The sequence below is a fragment of the Berghia stephanieae genome, chromosome 3 (assembly GCF_034508935.2).
Source record: "Berghia stephanieae isolate SIO BIC M18660-M18661 chromosome 3, UCSD_Bste_1.3, whole genome shotgun sequence".
Lineage (NCBI taxonomy): Eukaryota > Metazoa > Mollusca > Gastropoda > Nudibranchia > Aeolidiidae > Berghia > Berghia stephanieae.
In genome coordinates, this window is record NC_088362.1 from 66,138,599 (window position 1) to 66,154,430 (window position 15,832).

The following is a 15,832-nucleotide window of genomic DNA, read 5'->3' on the forward strand; positions in this document are numbered from 1 at the left end:
TAATTATTATTATTATGATAATAATAAATAATAATAATAATAGATAATTGTTTTTATTGTTATTATCATTATACTTTTTTTTCCTTATTCACGCTCGTAGTGAACAAATGATAATGAATTGTGTTCAGTGTGGTCTTTGTGTATGGTTGTAGTCAATTCTGTCTTCGGTGTGATCATCATGATGCCTGGTGTTGTCCTGTTATGCGAATACATTCATTTTTATCTATCCCCTTTGCAGGTTTTGATTTAGTGCAACTTTTGCCATTTTTTGCAACTTTTGGTGCAACTTCCTTGATTTACTGGTGCAACTTTGCGCACTTTTCAGTGCAACATTCTGACAGGACAGAATAAGTTCATCACTGAGTATGTCCCTTAGTTGTGTCAAACACAGGAGATAGATACTGTTATTGTTATAAGGACAATTTGCATGGAAAGAACATTTGACAGGGCTTGGTAATTCATCACTGATTTATGTTCGTTAGTTGTGTCAAACACAGGGGATAGTTACTGTTATAAGGACAATTTGCATGGAAACAACATTTGACAGGGCGTGCTTATTCATCACTGATTTAGGTCCCTTAATTGTGTCAAACAGGGGATAGTTACTGTTATAAGGACAATTTGCATGGAAACAACATTTGACAGGGGGTGCTTATTCATCACTGATTTAGGTCCCTTAGTTGTGTCAAACACAGGAGATAGTTACTGTTATAAGGACAATTTGTATGGAAACAACATTTGACAGGGCTTGGTAATTTTTACGAGTGGACAAAACTCGCATATCACTCAACATATTGACAGCAATAAGCAACAGCACTGGGATACCAGTCTCATAATAATAATAATAATACTGCACACTTATATAGCGCCAACATCTCATGCAATATGAGCTCTAGGCGCGTATTACAGCTATTAGATACAGACGGAATCATATTCAATATTTAAAACGCTATCAACATAGAAATACATAAAGAAAAAAAAATCAACCAAAGAAATGTTTTCTAAAGTAATTTGTCTTTAGCCTGCTTTTGAATGCCTCCAGGGATTCTGAATTTCTAATCTCAAAAGGTAATTTATTCCAAATGGAGGGGCCATATGATAAAAAAGCTCTTTTACCTGCATTTAATTAGTTCTGGGGAGAGCATAACAAGAGCACATCTGAGGCTGATCATAAGTTCCGAACATGGGATTTCAATTCAATAAGTTCATTCAGGTAATTTGGACCAGATCCATGGAGGCACTTAAAAACCAATGTTGATACTTTGTAGTCATTATTACAAACTATGGGTAGCTAGTGCAGCTCTAAAAAAAGAGGGGTCGCTTCATTCATGTGACTTTTTTTTCATAACTGCATTGTTATGAATGACTTGCAATGTTTTGAATTTTTGATATACTGGATAAAATTGAATTGCAGTAGTCAAGTTTCGAAAATACTAATGAAGATATCAGTTTTCGGCATGTTACTTTTGTTATAAATTTCCAAATGTTATTCATTTTCTTTAATTCAAATAATAGCTTCTTTTTCAGGGGACTGAATCAGATAGTTACTGTATTCCCTCAATAGTTATTATTTTTATCTGTCTAATTTTGAGCTCCTGGCTCATCCCGACTTAAGAGACGTTAAGAGACTGTTGATGAGTCCCAAATAATATGAATAAATATTTATATATCGAATCTGATGTCATTAATTCAATTCAATCCAATCACCTCAAAGCTTTTTATTTGAATAAGACTGGATGGAATTGAGATTTGATCACTCCAATCCTTTCAAAGCTTTATATTTGGATAAGACAGGATAGAAGTGAGTTTTGGTCAATCCAATCCCTTCCAAGTTTTCTATCTGGATCAGACTGGATGGAACTGAATTTTTATAAAGTTAAAATCATAGAATCCCAAATTTTAATCTCATGGGAATATAAGGGACTAGTTCCAAGGTCACGAATCACATCAAATAATTAAGGCATACTACAGCAACATTAAGTGGGTAAAAATGATTAAGTTTCTTTATTTTTGTTTTTTTACTCAAGGGGAAAATAAATGTGACGATGAATTCAGTGTTCAAATCTTGATTCATTGTATGATAATGTAATGCCTTGCTCACTCAGCCACCTTATTACCTTCTGCTGCAATGTATTCTTGTGGTATGATAACCGTCTTTGAATTGCTAGGTCACTGGTTCAAATCATGCTCTGGGTGTGCAAGGTTGAGTTCTTTAAAAGGCTCTTTACTCATATTCTATCACTGCACTCAAGTATAAAATGAGCACCTGGCCCATAGCAGGATTGTCTCTGTCAAAAATAAATATACAACACCTCAAAGGTACTATGTCTCATCTTATATATCACGTCTTGCTGTTGGCTTGTGACATCTTGTAAAGCACTTTAAGTACATGTGGTGGAACCTGGCCTATATCAAAGCTCACATTACTTCTACTTTAGATGAGCTTCACAGGCTGCCCGTTCAGTTTAGAATAGCGTGCCAAATTGAAGTTTGGATCTTTTCAGTTTCTTTTTTTTTTTCTCCTATATTACTCTATAGATGTATTTGACTATTGGTGTTTTGTTTTGTTTTTTTTTGTTTCCTGAAGATGCTACATCCAAGAACACAACGCAGGAGAAATAAATGTCACCTTTCAAGTCAGTCACTGGCTTTAAAAACGTAACTTGCAATGAACTTTATTTAGAGCGCATTTTCACAAGTATATTAGAGTGCAATGCCCTTCACTAACCTCAGCTAGACATATCGAACCAAGTTTCCATTGTATAGAATGTAAGTGGTCTGCAGGCATCCTTTTTGTATCTCCTTCTTCTTCAAGTACCAAGTCTGTGCCAGACATCGGTGATCATGGTACGCCATTCGTCTCTCTGATCAGATAACCTTTAAAAAAGATTATTACTCTTCTCTTTCTTTGTCACCCAGCTGTTCAAACTATTCAAATATGTTTTTCTTGGTCTACCTTTACTTTTTTTACCTTCTATCTTTCCTGCGAGAACAAGATATTCAATACATTTATGTCGATTTAGGTGCCCTAAAAATTGCATTTGTCTTTTTCTTACTGTACGAATTAATAACCTTTTAGTTTCAGCTTGCTCTAATACTTCTCTATTAGTTTTCTTCTCTGTCCATGAGATTCTTAACATCCTTCTAAGAATCCACATTTCTGCTGCCTCCAGTTTCTTTCTAATGTCTTCAGTAAGTGTCCAACTTTCACAGCCATATAATAATACTGACCATACATAGGTCTTCAGGACCCTATGTTTTGTTGTTTTTTATATAACCACTTAGAAATCCAAATCACTACCTTTAGTAGGGTCCTCATACACAGTTCATTTGAGTGGGGTTATGTGTGGAAAGTGCCTTAACCAAAAACACCAAGCCGAATAATGAGTTTTGCAACTGTTATCACCCATTATGCCACTAACCTTGCCCATACTGCTTGAATTTATACATGACAAGAGACATCAAGCATCTCAGAGATTGGATGACATAGAGATCTGTCTGTTGCTTTCATTAACCAGACCCAACCAGAGCTGAATCCCATACGCGATATCTATCTCTATCTGTATTTTCTATCCAGAAACATCTGACTTTCAAGAGCACTAAATATCTTTAAAATCACACTGGTCTCTGGTTATTACTTGTAAATGCTTTGGAATAGTTATGGCTTTGGTAAAACAGATTTTATGTGAAGTGAAACAAAATATTCTCATCAATTCTGATATAAATGCGTATTTATTTTTAAAAAAAGTAAATATTTAAAAAGACAAAGCCAAGCCATGCTATCTTATCCGTTGTATTTTGGCAAAATAGAGTGGGCCAAAATTCTGTGACAGGCTGGGTAGAATAAGCTGGCCGTATCGACATCTGTCAAAAAATGTAAATGTGCCTTCAAATGCCTTGGCCAAGGGAGACAAATCGTGTACAGTTACATCGATCTGAAATTGAAAAAAAAATTGTATTTTTAAATTTTTTTTAAAAAGAAAGAAAAGGCTGGGTTTTGAAATGCACAGCATTAGCCATCATCGAATAATTTGCTGCTCACTTAATTACTCACACTCATACACAACAATTGATCAAAAATAAAGTTAAAACGACATTTAACAACCCTGGTCATAGCTTAAAACAAAGTTTGTTAATTTATTAAATAATTATTTTGAAAGGAAAGATAAGGAAGAGTGAGGTTTTTGTTAGATGCTATTTTACATGAAAATTGGCAGAGTAAAATGGGGTCAATAAAAACACACAGTTTGGAACCCTTTCATAAACATCAATCTTTTATTTAAAATCCCGGAGACAAGTAGAAGATAAGACGAACAAGATACACTTAGTGGAGGGATCTTTAAAACAAATATTTGGGCTTTATATAGCGCAATATCCACTAAATGTGCTCAAACTCAAAGTTCTTTGCAAGGGGTCCCTGGTCAACAGCAACATTTAACATATAGAATGGGACATGCCGCCTGTTAGGCGATATTACAATTTTTCGGACAAAGACGCTGTTAACGGCCAGGTACATTTTTCACCTGAGTACGGTGAGAAAATGTGAGTAAAGAGCCTTTTCCAAGGGCTTAACTATGCGCTGAGCGTGAGGCTCGAACCCAGTACCTTCCGATCCGAAAGCGAGTGTCATACCACTAGACCACATAGCCGCACGGATCTTCTGACAATGTACAGGAGAATGATTACCCAAAGACTTGTGTAGAAGCAGGTCTCCTGTTGGTGGCTTCTATCAGTACGAAGAAAGACTTAAGAGTAAATACGTAAGTAGACAATCTCATACTTTGTTTTGCTTTGGAGTTAAACTAGAAGATGTTAAAAGGAGGGGTGTGATCGAGTATGAACTGTATGGGTGTGTGCAGAATGGTGAAGGGCATTAGAAACATGGACATTGTATTTATTTTTGTAGCTATAAGTGTGGAGCTTGCAGGGCAAACAATTTCTTCTGATTAGACTGAAATAGTAAAAATTAGTTTTGACTATGGATTAAACCTAAAAAAGAAGAGTAATGAGAAAATAGCAGGGTATAAGTCGTAGTAAGCACACGTTCAATAGATTCATATTTGACTGTACATGATAAAACCTTAAAGTCTTCAAGTTCATACTGATAATACTGCACTCCTTGAGCTTCTGTACAGTGCAATATCCACTGAACGTGATTGATGTGCTTTAAACAGGGTTGCAAGAACATGCTGGATGAGACATCACACCATTAAGTCACTTTTACAATTTTTTAAACATACAATACTGTCATAGCTAGGTTCTCAATTTATACATAGTTTGGTGAAAGAGGGTGAGTAAAGAGCCTTTTCCAAGGACATGACCAGAGCGGGACTTGAACCAGGAGCCTACAAGACTCAAGATGGGTGTCATACCACTAGACCAATAAGCTGCATACCATCTGTGATTAGATCCCCAATTTTGTAAAAATCATACCTGTGTATTTTCACGAAGGGCTTCCACGGCAGCCTGGATAACACCGTCATTCTGTCCCAAAGCCAGGGTACATGTGGAATAGACAACTGAGCCACCGACAGCGCATGATTTGATAGCAGATCTGAAAATTGCATGTAAGAAAATGTCATGTGAAACATCTAATTGGAAGCACAGGTAAGGAATAAACATATAGTGCATTGTTCCCACCATAATAACTCATGAAGTATTTGGAACATATCAATGCCAAAAGGGATGTCATTTCAAGCACAGTCACTTTGTCAGCAATACAAACAATTATTCATCTAATGAAGGGTCTTTGCCTAAATTTGAAACCTAATTTTCTTTTTGTAAAAGCAATCAATTCATGAAGAAATAATAGATAAATTGAAAAGTAAATAAATAGGTATATGAATAAAATAAATAAATATGTAAATAAATGGTTATAAAACAGATAGATAAGTTGCTATATAAATACATAAATAAGATCTTTTACTCCATTATTTGGAGGAAATTGCACTTTTGGGGGTTCAAGAAATGAGGCATTGAGCTTTGTAAAGAGGACAAAAGGGTTGATTATTTAATTTTAAAATGTGTTACTGAAAGCGGATGTCAGATCTATCAAAAGGACTTACATAGACCTGTAAATGAGCTCTATAAAAATTGACTGAGACTGAAACTGAACATCACTGAAACTCTTCGTATCGTATCAGAAAAATCCAAAGAATCGAGATGAATAGTAAACAGCAAGCTTGCTTGAGCAAAACAATGGCAGAAAACTAATTTACGTGAAAATTAATTAGGCTACTTACAATTGTTTCTTATAAATAGATACCCACATCAGTGAAGAAACGGTCAACCAGTTTGTTTACATCGTGAGGCAATCGAGATGTGATTGTAGCCATCATAAAACTTTCGATTTGAAGGTGTCTTCATAACGCACTTCCGGCTTTCGTATTAAACTTTTTCATACTTTTAGGTTCTACCAAGTAAATGTGGTCAATTTTGGCTTAGACGAAACAGTGAAATTTATCGCTCGGCGGCTCAGTGAAAATACACTGGGTTGTGTTCAGACACGGCAATTCTAAGAAGCATCGCTTAGCCTTGGCAATATTATATCCATCGTAAATATAAACGGCCCTTGAGCTATGCGTAGCGCTGTGGAACATTCCTAATTACTTCACGGTCATTCGACTACGATTCATGAATTCTTTCTTTCTTTCCTTTTTAAAAATATTTGAATTTGACGAATTGACTGATTTCAGTTAATTGACTGAGAATTTACAGGTCTACTTACATTAGTAAGTCTCTTTGTTGACGCATGAGCTGTAGCCTTTCTCTTGATCGAGCGGCACTGAATAAGTTGTTGTCTTCCTCTGTCACAACATGACGATCTGTGTTACAAGGAACATCCACTAAAACCTGAAAAAAATTTTTTTCATCAAAAGAATAAAAACAATCAACGCAGTGCTGTCAGTGTCAGATAAAGACCTGAAAAGGTTTGTATGAAACTGATTACTGGTCAACCTACAACCTCTACACGACTGTGTCACTACCTCTGTGGTGTCATGGAAGCAATGTTATCCAGTAATTTGGAGGTCTGAGATTTGATCTAAAGTCAAGACATGCTGATTTTTTTTTATGTTTATTTTTTCTTTTATTTTTTAAAAATCTGGAACTGTTTCATACAAACTTTTAAGAAAAAAACAATCAAATAACTTTTGTTACATTTTATGATACAGAATCATGTTCAAAAATAAGTCGAGTATACCGTATAATATGATCAAATGAAATCTAAAGACTGAATCATTTAACTGTACTTTTTTTTTATTATAGTCATCACTTTTATTTTTATTACAAAAAAAAACGAAATTTGATTGTAATCCAGGTTGGTGTAAAGCAGTTTAGTTTTTACCTAATAATTGTACTAAAGACTGACAACCAGCTGCATGCCTAAAGCATGTGTTAAATTTACTCTGTTACGAGAACATTATCATGAGATTTAAAAAAAATAATGAAGTGTTTAGAACGTGAAGTTTACTGTAGATAAGTGTTATATGAATGTAATAAAGACAAAATTCTTTGAATTAATTTTCTTCTGGATTTGTATCACCAGGCAGATTTACTATATCGCTTGCATAAACCCATCAATACTTTGTCAAATGCTGGCGTGTTGAGAGATAAACCATCTCTATGAGTCACCACAACGTCCCTGGCAATACTTGGGGGAATGTATGAGCGTAAAACATTTTTCAGTCTGGAAATCCGACTCTGGGAGGAATCGTTACAATGAAGCAAACCACCTGACAAAAAGAAAAATATTGTTTTTATATGACAATGATTTGTTATCTTAGTCTGGAATAGGTGAATAATAAAATGCACACTCTAAATAATCAATAGAATATGAGCAACAAGCCTAAATTCGAAACTTCAGTTTGCTCTTACTTTTCTGCCCAAACCCCTTGCCTCCCCCACTCCCAAAATCTAATTTCTAAAAAAATGTTCTGTGTTTGTGTTTGTGTGGGACGGGGGGGGGGGGGGGGGGGGGGGGGAGGATAAAAAAAAAGTTACAAATCAAAATCTTCGTGCACTTTTACATTAGTTTACTGAACCAGGAGTAGTATATTAGACTGAATAGATTAATTAAAAAACGGAACTCTCTCTCTCTCTCTCTCTCTCTCTCTCTCTCTCTCTCTCTCTCTCTCTCTCTCTCTCTCTCTCTCTCTCTCTCTCTCTCTCTCTCTCTCTCTCTCTCTCTCTCTCTCTCTCTCTCTCTCTCTCTCTCTCTCTCTCTCTCTCTCTCTCTCTCTCTCTCTCTCTTCTCTCTCTCTCTCTCTCTCTCTCTCTCTCTCTCTCTCTCTCTCTCTCTCTCTCTCTCTCTCTCTCTCTCTCTCTCTCTCTCTCTCTCTCTCTCTCTCTCTCCTCTCTCTCTCTCTCTCTCTCTCTCTCTCTCTCTCTCTCTCTCTCTCTCTCTCTCTCTCTCTCTCTCTCTCTCTCTCTCTCTCTCTCTCTCTCTCTCTCTCTCTCTCTCTCTCTCTCTCTCTCTCTCTCTCTCTCTCTCTCTCTCTCTCTCTCTCTCTCTCTCTCTCTCTCTCTCTCTCTCTCCTCTCTCTCTCTCTCTCTCTCTCTCTCTCTCTCTCTCTCTCTCTCTCTCTCTCTCTCTCTCTCTCTCTCTCTCTCTCTCTCTCTCTCTCTCTCTCTCTTCTCTCTCTCTCTCTCTCTCTCTCTCTCTCTCTCTCTCTCTCTCTCTCTCTCTCTCTCTCTCTCTCTCTCTTCTCTCTCTCTCTCTTTCTCTCTCTTTTGCAACACAACGGTAATCGAGAATATCTCAAAATAAAAACCTTCTTTAAAAACCCACTTTTTCACAATTCATGTTATGCCATGCCGACTGTAATTTTTGTATGGTATTACTTGATCAATGTGTATTTTGTTTCCATGGGTAAATTTTGACTACCTATGTTCATTATCTAATTCATTATCTGTAAAGCGCTTTGAGATGTTTGGTTCATGGAAAACGTTCAATAAAGATCACTTATTATTATTATTACAACACAACCACTGTGAACATGTTTATTAAGCATAGAAGACATATTTCATCTAATCTATAGCCATTAAAAATGTCACTTACTACAACAACAAAAAATAATATTCTTTTTTCATGCGACAGCTTGTTTGTTTGCTGTTTTCTCTAATTCAAAAAGATTCGGAATGATAGGAATTTAAGAAAACAAGTGGCAAACCATGATAATAGAGGAGAAGTAGGAGAAATAATAATAATAATAATAATAATAATAATAATAATAATAATAATAATAATAATAATAATAATAATAATAATAATAATAATAATAATAATAATAATACAGTGCAAGCTGCTTCATTGACCAGTATCTTTATGCAGAAATCATTTGAATTAAACAGTGATATAATCAAATGATCCACTTGTGGCCCCCATTGGAACAACCTTGAGAACTACACATAACTTTTGCAGCATATATATAGTAATACAGAACATTGTTTTATTTGTTTGTCTACAATTTCACTTTCCATTCTTCACTGCATTTAACATTGTAAGTGTGAAGTCATGATAGTAATTGAAAATGCGATACTCTATTTTATAACTTTTCATTCATATGGTATTGTCCCTTCATTCATATCTCAAAAAGAGGGCACATGAATCCTGTTCCACAATAACCCACAACACATTAAATCAATTAAAACGACATGCCTCGTCAAAAGCAACTCAACCTTTGCAACATTATCTGCACTCTCATTAATCATTTGTTTCTCGCAAAGACTAACAAATGGCTAAAGTTTTCTCTACTACTTACAATATTAAAGAGAATGAGTGGTGATAGACTCAATGCCATTGAAGACAAGGGAAGACTTCAGTTTTGTTCTTTTGAATGGGAATATTCAAGTATTTGATTAGTTGGAGAGAAAAGCTCTTAAATTATTCCAGTTAAGCGGCAGGCATTTCGATTAACCAGTAGAAATTATATTGAAAACTTAAGTCACAGATGGTGCCAATTACGCATTTGTACTGATAAAGCAGTATTCTGAATACCAGCTTTGACTGTATTAATATAATAATAATATAATAATATAATAATAATAATAATATAATAATAATAATAATAATAATAATAATAATAATAATAATAATAATAATAATAATAATAATAATAATAATAATAATAATAATAATAATAATAATAATAATAATAATAATAATAATAATAATAATTTATAATAATATATATAGTAGTATAGTAGTAGTAGTAGTAGTAGTAGTAGTAGTAGTAGTAGTAGTAGTAGTAGTAGTAGTAGTATAGTAGTAATAGTAGTAAGTAGTAGTAGTAGTAGTAGTAGTAGTAGTAGTAGTAGTAGTAGTAGTAGTAGTAGTAGTAGTAGTAGTAGTAGTAATAGTAGTTGTAGTAGTAGTAGTAGTAGTAGTAGTTAGTAGTAGTAGTAGTAGTAGTAGTAGTAGTAGTAGTAGTAGTAGTAGTAGTAGTAGTAGTAGTAGTAGTAGTAGTAGTAGTAGTAGTAGTAGTAGTAGTAGTAGTAGTAGTAGTAGTAGTAGTAGTAGTAGTAGTAGTAGTAGTAGTAGTAGTAGTAATCATCACCCTTATCGAAGTCGAGAGTCTGTAAGATTAGGAGGCTTTTCCCCCCTGGAGCTGCACAAAGATCAAGGACATGGTCAGAGGGGCTGATATTTAAAGCAAGGACAGGCATCAGGGAAGCAGCATCCATCAAATAGTAACCTGGTGATGGAAATTAATGGAAGTATTAATGGTGTATACTTCAGCAGATTTACTCTGCTCAATGTGCTTCACTAGAACTATTCTTCTTCAAGTACCAAGTCTGTGCCAGAGATCGGTGATCATGGTACGCCATTCATCTCTCTGATCAGATAACCTCAAAAAACTAATATACTAATATTACTCTTCTCTTTCTTTGTCACACAGCTGTTCTAACTATTCAAATATGTTTTTCTTGGTCTACCTTTACTCTTTTTACCTTCTATCTTTGCTGTGAGAACAAGATGTTCAATACATTTATGTCGATTTAGGTGACAGAACAATAGAACTAGAACTATAGAAAGCTTGCAAGAAAATTATAACATTAATGATAACACTAGTCCTCTCAAAATTTGACAACTGCAATTCATTGTTGTTCAACATTCCAATTGAAAACACATAATACAAAATTATGCGCCTCATATTTTACTACTGAGGAAGAAAAAGGGCAAAGCGACACAACTGATACAAGGATAGCACTGGCTACAAACAGCTAAATCTATACAATAAAGGCTTTCACTATGATGCTCAATACAAATTATTATTATCATTTTCATTATTAATTATCATCATCATCATCAAAATTTTCAAATTAAATAAGCACCACTTGCAAGACTTTTATGTCAATTTTTTTTTTCATGGACAAAATCCTTAAAACGTTTAACATCAAGACTGAAACTTCTTATATAACAAAATTTCTCCATTATTCATCTGATTATAACTGGAGACTTGACTATTTTCAATACAAAACCTCTCTGTAATGACATCATCGGGACCAGAAAAAAATGACCTTATAAAGATTTGTTGTTATAGAGGATCAACCAATAATGGCGGCTAGGGGGGGGGGGAGTACTTGACTAAAGAAATCTTTTTCCAGCCATTCACAGATACCACAGCTGGCTACCTTGAAAATAATACCATGTCGTTTCTTTGAAATAACAGCGCCAGCCATTGCTTGCTCAAAGACATGCTTTACAAAGATCAGGCACTATATTAGTGTATTGATTGCTCAACTCTGATTGAACCACATCAGCACATTTACATTGACATCAGGTCAGGAGGAGACTGAATATTAGTGGCCAGTCAATCAACATTTTTATTGGTCAAAAATCAAGTGTCTTCATTGGACCAGAAATATCGCTTTGACTGTCCATTTGAAGTTTGAAATTAATTATTACCACCATATTGTTGTGATATACATGGCTTTTACTAAAATGTATGTTGTTGGTGTTAAAAAAAAATCTAATAATATAAAAGGGAAAAAAGCATCGACACCATGTCCCTATAGAGAGGATGCTATTATAAGTGAGCTGCACTGTACTACACTGGCTTCACTGAATCCCATATCACATTGTTATTTCTCTCTTGGTAAGAATGGCAAGATAAAACTTCAGTTTAGATTGAAATTGAAACATGTTTGTAAAAGGTTTCAATTGAATGAATAGATAGATCACCACGTTCCAAGAAAAAAATAGTTATCTTACCCGAAACCTGATTGACGACTTTGGGTTGAGGAAACTTTGACACATTACCCTGTGGATATACAAATGCATCAAGGTCTGTTGGTAAATCCATGGATTCCATAGGAACAATATTAATATCAACATCACTAGGTCGGAAAGAACTCATATGAATTTCTTCCTGAAGGAGTTTATCCTTTTCTGTCACCACTGGCTCTGGTGGCACAAATGCATCCAGATTGTCTTTGTAAAACTCTTCATCATAAGGTTCCAAATTGTCTCCATCTAAAACATACTGCAGCTCTGAAGGGCGGTCACTTTTATTTTCATTATCATTTTCTTCATCCAGTGAAGAAAGTTTTCGGTTAGCTTGTCTATTTTTAAAACTCAAATCATTTCTTTCAGTATCAATACTTCTTGCAAAAACAACATCGTCTAAATAATTAATAGATAAATTCTTTATTACAGGAGTTTGATCGCGAATTTGTTTTAAAAAATTAAAGCAACCTAGTCGTTCCAGTCCATCTTGAACTTTGGTGACATTGGAAAACTTATTGATGACAGCACTGTGTTTTGGTAGGGACAGAAGAGATAACCGAATGACTGGCCATCTCTCTCCAAACACAGGTTTGTAAAAGGCATCAAAGTGATCGAGGGCACGCTGGCGATTGGATGATTTCTTGAGCTGTTGGGCCTGAAAAACAATTGAAGATAAAGTAAAAATTAGATGCCTTCTGATGGTTGAAACTTTAGCAAACAACAAAAACAAATTCAAGACAATAATATAATACTTAAAGTTTTGAAAGATGAGAGCAAACGTAGAGGAAAGTTTTAAATGATAAAGAGCAAAGGAGACTGGTGAAAATGGCTATGCAGTAATCGTCCTAAATGACGAGCTATAAATGTAGACAATAAGAAGAAGAATTAGTGACCAAGTCTGTCAAAAAAGCTGGTGTTGCTGAAGAATTGGTGAGATTTTATGTTATTCCCAAATTGTTTTTGTCGGGATTGTATATCCAAGTATTTCACATGTTAGGTGCCAAGCATATATGCAGGTCTGACAATGTTAAGCACTTATGGGCCAAGCTTAATTTTTTTTAGATTACCATTACAACAATGAGCCCACATATATTGGGTTATCAGACAAGGAAATAAGTGCACGTTGGTGTCAGGCAAACAGCATAATATCTAACGTTATGTTTGGTGTTGTGCTATTTGCGTGGGACCTAGCTTGCTAGATATTGAACGGAAAATATTCACCCGGATAGCACATATTTTTGTACATTTACTGTTTCTATTTGCCTTTCACTTTGTTATACTCACGACTTCTTAAAATCAATTGTACTAAAATAACAAGTTGTAAGTTCGAAGACTGTAAAAATGTAATTGTAGTGGGGTGTGGGAGTTATGTTCAAATGTATATAAGGACTTGACAACGAAATTAACTTGTCTTTTGGGCACGCCTTAAAAGTTAAGTGATTTGATTCTGGGCACTGTTTGGGGTTTGATGTCCCTGATGAGCCGGCCATCTTTTTATGTTTACATTGGAGATTGGCCAGATATGTTTGCTTGTGTAAGCAATTTAGTCTGTATATCACAACTTTCGATTTTTTTTTAGCATTTATTATTTGGTTGTTTATTCTTATATTTATTTTGTTTTTGTTTTAACACTAAGACTTGTTTAATTCATATTTTTTGTGTGTCTGTTTTTTCGTAGTGTTTTTATGTACCTCCGTTGACGGTGTATCTCAACTGATCGTTTTTATACACCTCCGTCACGCATGCGCATCCCACCCAATTTCATAAGTGATTTTGTGTTTCTGTATTTGGACATGGCGAAAGTTATATTGGGACATCTGTAGGATGTGTTTGTTAATAAATTTATATAAAAATAATAATAATTTTAAAAATCGCAATATAAAACCAGAAAACAGCAGTTGCATTGAAGGTAAAATAATGTTTTAGAAAGACCTTATTAAATGTGATGAACATTTGATAAAAATAGGCACAAGGAAGGAAATAGATACCAGAAAACAAAACAATTGTGGTATAATTTAGAATAGGGTGCTAAGTGAGCAACTATATAACTTTTAGATCTAAAACTAACAGAAAATGCAAAACGGATGATTCCAAATGCCATACATTGATACACGTCAAACAAATGACACCGGTTCATAAAAAGAAAAAAATATTAAAGGAAGAAAAATAATATCAAAACTACTCCCGTCCCTCCACCACACGCAAAAAGAAAATAGAAGAAAACGGTATATGACTATTATGTGAATTGAAACAAAAAAAACAAGGTGGCGTTTTTATGCACCTCCATTGGAGGTGTACAAAAACGCACCGTTTTTATGCACCTCCGTTGGCGGTGATGGTAAATTAATGAAAATGTTGCTGCATACGCCCATGAGGTTTAAATAGTTTTAGATTGTAGTTTAGCATGCTGCTTAGTGATTACCGATGTACAATGATAATAAATTAAAGAATAATAACAATAATTTAAAAATCAAAAGTAAAAAGAAACATGGCACACAAATACTGATCTCAAATAAATAAATAATTTTAGAAAATTAAAATCGAAGTTTTTTTAAAACATGATAAAAAGTTTTTGAAAAAAAAAAAGAAAGAAAAAAAAAGCAAATAAAAACAAAGTAAATCAAAAAAAAAAAAAAAAAGTCAACAATGGGAATCTACTTTCAAGGTTGGAGTCTGACAGCTTGTCCACTGCGCTACGGAGCCACCTGACTGTTCATCACATTTAATAAGGTCTTTCTAAAACATTATTTTACCTTCAATGCAACTTCTATTTTCTGGTTTTATATTTCGATTTTTAAAATTATTATTATTTTTATATAAATTTATTAACAAAAACATCCTACAGATGTCACAATATAACTTTCGCCATGTCCAAATACAGATACACAATAATATCGCTAATGAAATTGGGTGGAATGCGCATGCGTGACGGAGGTGTATAAAAACGATCCGTTAAGATACACCGTTAATGGAGGTGCATAAAAACACTACGTATTAATATTAATATGGTCGCCCTTTCGTCAAGGACATCAACTCCAGAACAGCGCCTGACTCTGAGCTCATACTTATACTACTACAATCATACTCTGAACTGTTGTGCGAGTGGGAGAGAATGAAATGATGAGGCTTGTTGAGGCTGAACTGAGGCGAGGAGAGTGTGGGAGAAAATGAAAATAGTCCTATCCTCCTACTACTACTATCCTAATACTACTTACCCACTTTGGTTTGTATTTATATCTCCGTTGGTTTATGTTTTCACTGATATAAATATGAATGTTAAACGCTCTCCGATTGAATAAGAAATGAGACTTCAAAAAATGCATTTTTCACACTCCTAAATAGTGTCATAACAACTTTCACTTTCACTTCTAACTTCTTGTCACTTGTCAACAACTTTGCCACTGTCTTGAGATGCCTCCCACCAATAACTTCCTGTCAGTTGTGAAAACGTTATTATTGACAACAAAAAAGGAAGAACTTTCCTTACTTGCTATGCAACCCCCAATGTATAAAGGACAGATTGGGAGAGCAGTATAGGATTTTAAATGAGTGATAACGTAATTTATTGGTAGTTTGGAGACAAGGATAGACTATATTCGAGAA

General features: G+C 34.6%; 1 protein-coding gene across 1 annotated transcript; it reads right to left on the minus strand.

Moving 5' to 3' along the window:
- Positions 1–3,709: 3,709 nt before the first annotated feature.
- LOC144968235 (5-cytosine rRNA methyltransferase NSUN4-like) lies at positions 3,710–15,638 on the minus strand. The gene is made up of 7 exons (XM_078906382.1): positions 15,445–15,638; positions 12,215–12,884; positions 10,557–10,694; positions 7,585–7,733; positions 6,728–6,852; positions 5,434–5,554; positions 3,710–3,935 (listed from the first exon to the last, which is right to left on the minus strand). The coding sequence occupies exons 1-7, from the start codon at positions 15,550–15,552 to the stop codon at positions 3,780–3,782; spliced, it is 1,467 nt and encodes a 488-aa protein (XP_078762508.1). The 5' UTR covers positions 15,553–15,638; the 3' UTR covers positions 3,710–3,779.
- Positions 15,639–15,832: the final 194 nt, after the last annotated feature.

Coding starts and splice junctions, on each gene's coding strand:
- LOC144968235 (XM_078906382.1), bottom strand. CDS start 15,552: ATGCATTTTTTGAAGTCTCATTTCTTATTCAATCGGAGAGCGTTTAAC. Junction 12,885..15,444: donor ATAAATACAAACCAAAGTGG/GTAAGTAGTATT, acceptor ATTGTTTTTCAG/GCCCAACAGCTCAAGAAATC. Junction 7,734..10,556: donor GACTCTCGACTTCGATAAGG/GTGATGATTACT, acceptor TCTTTTTGTCAG/GTGGTTTGCTTCATTGTAAC.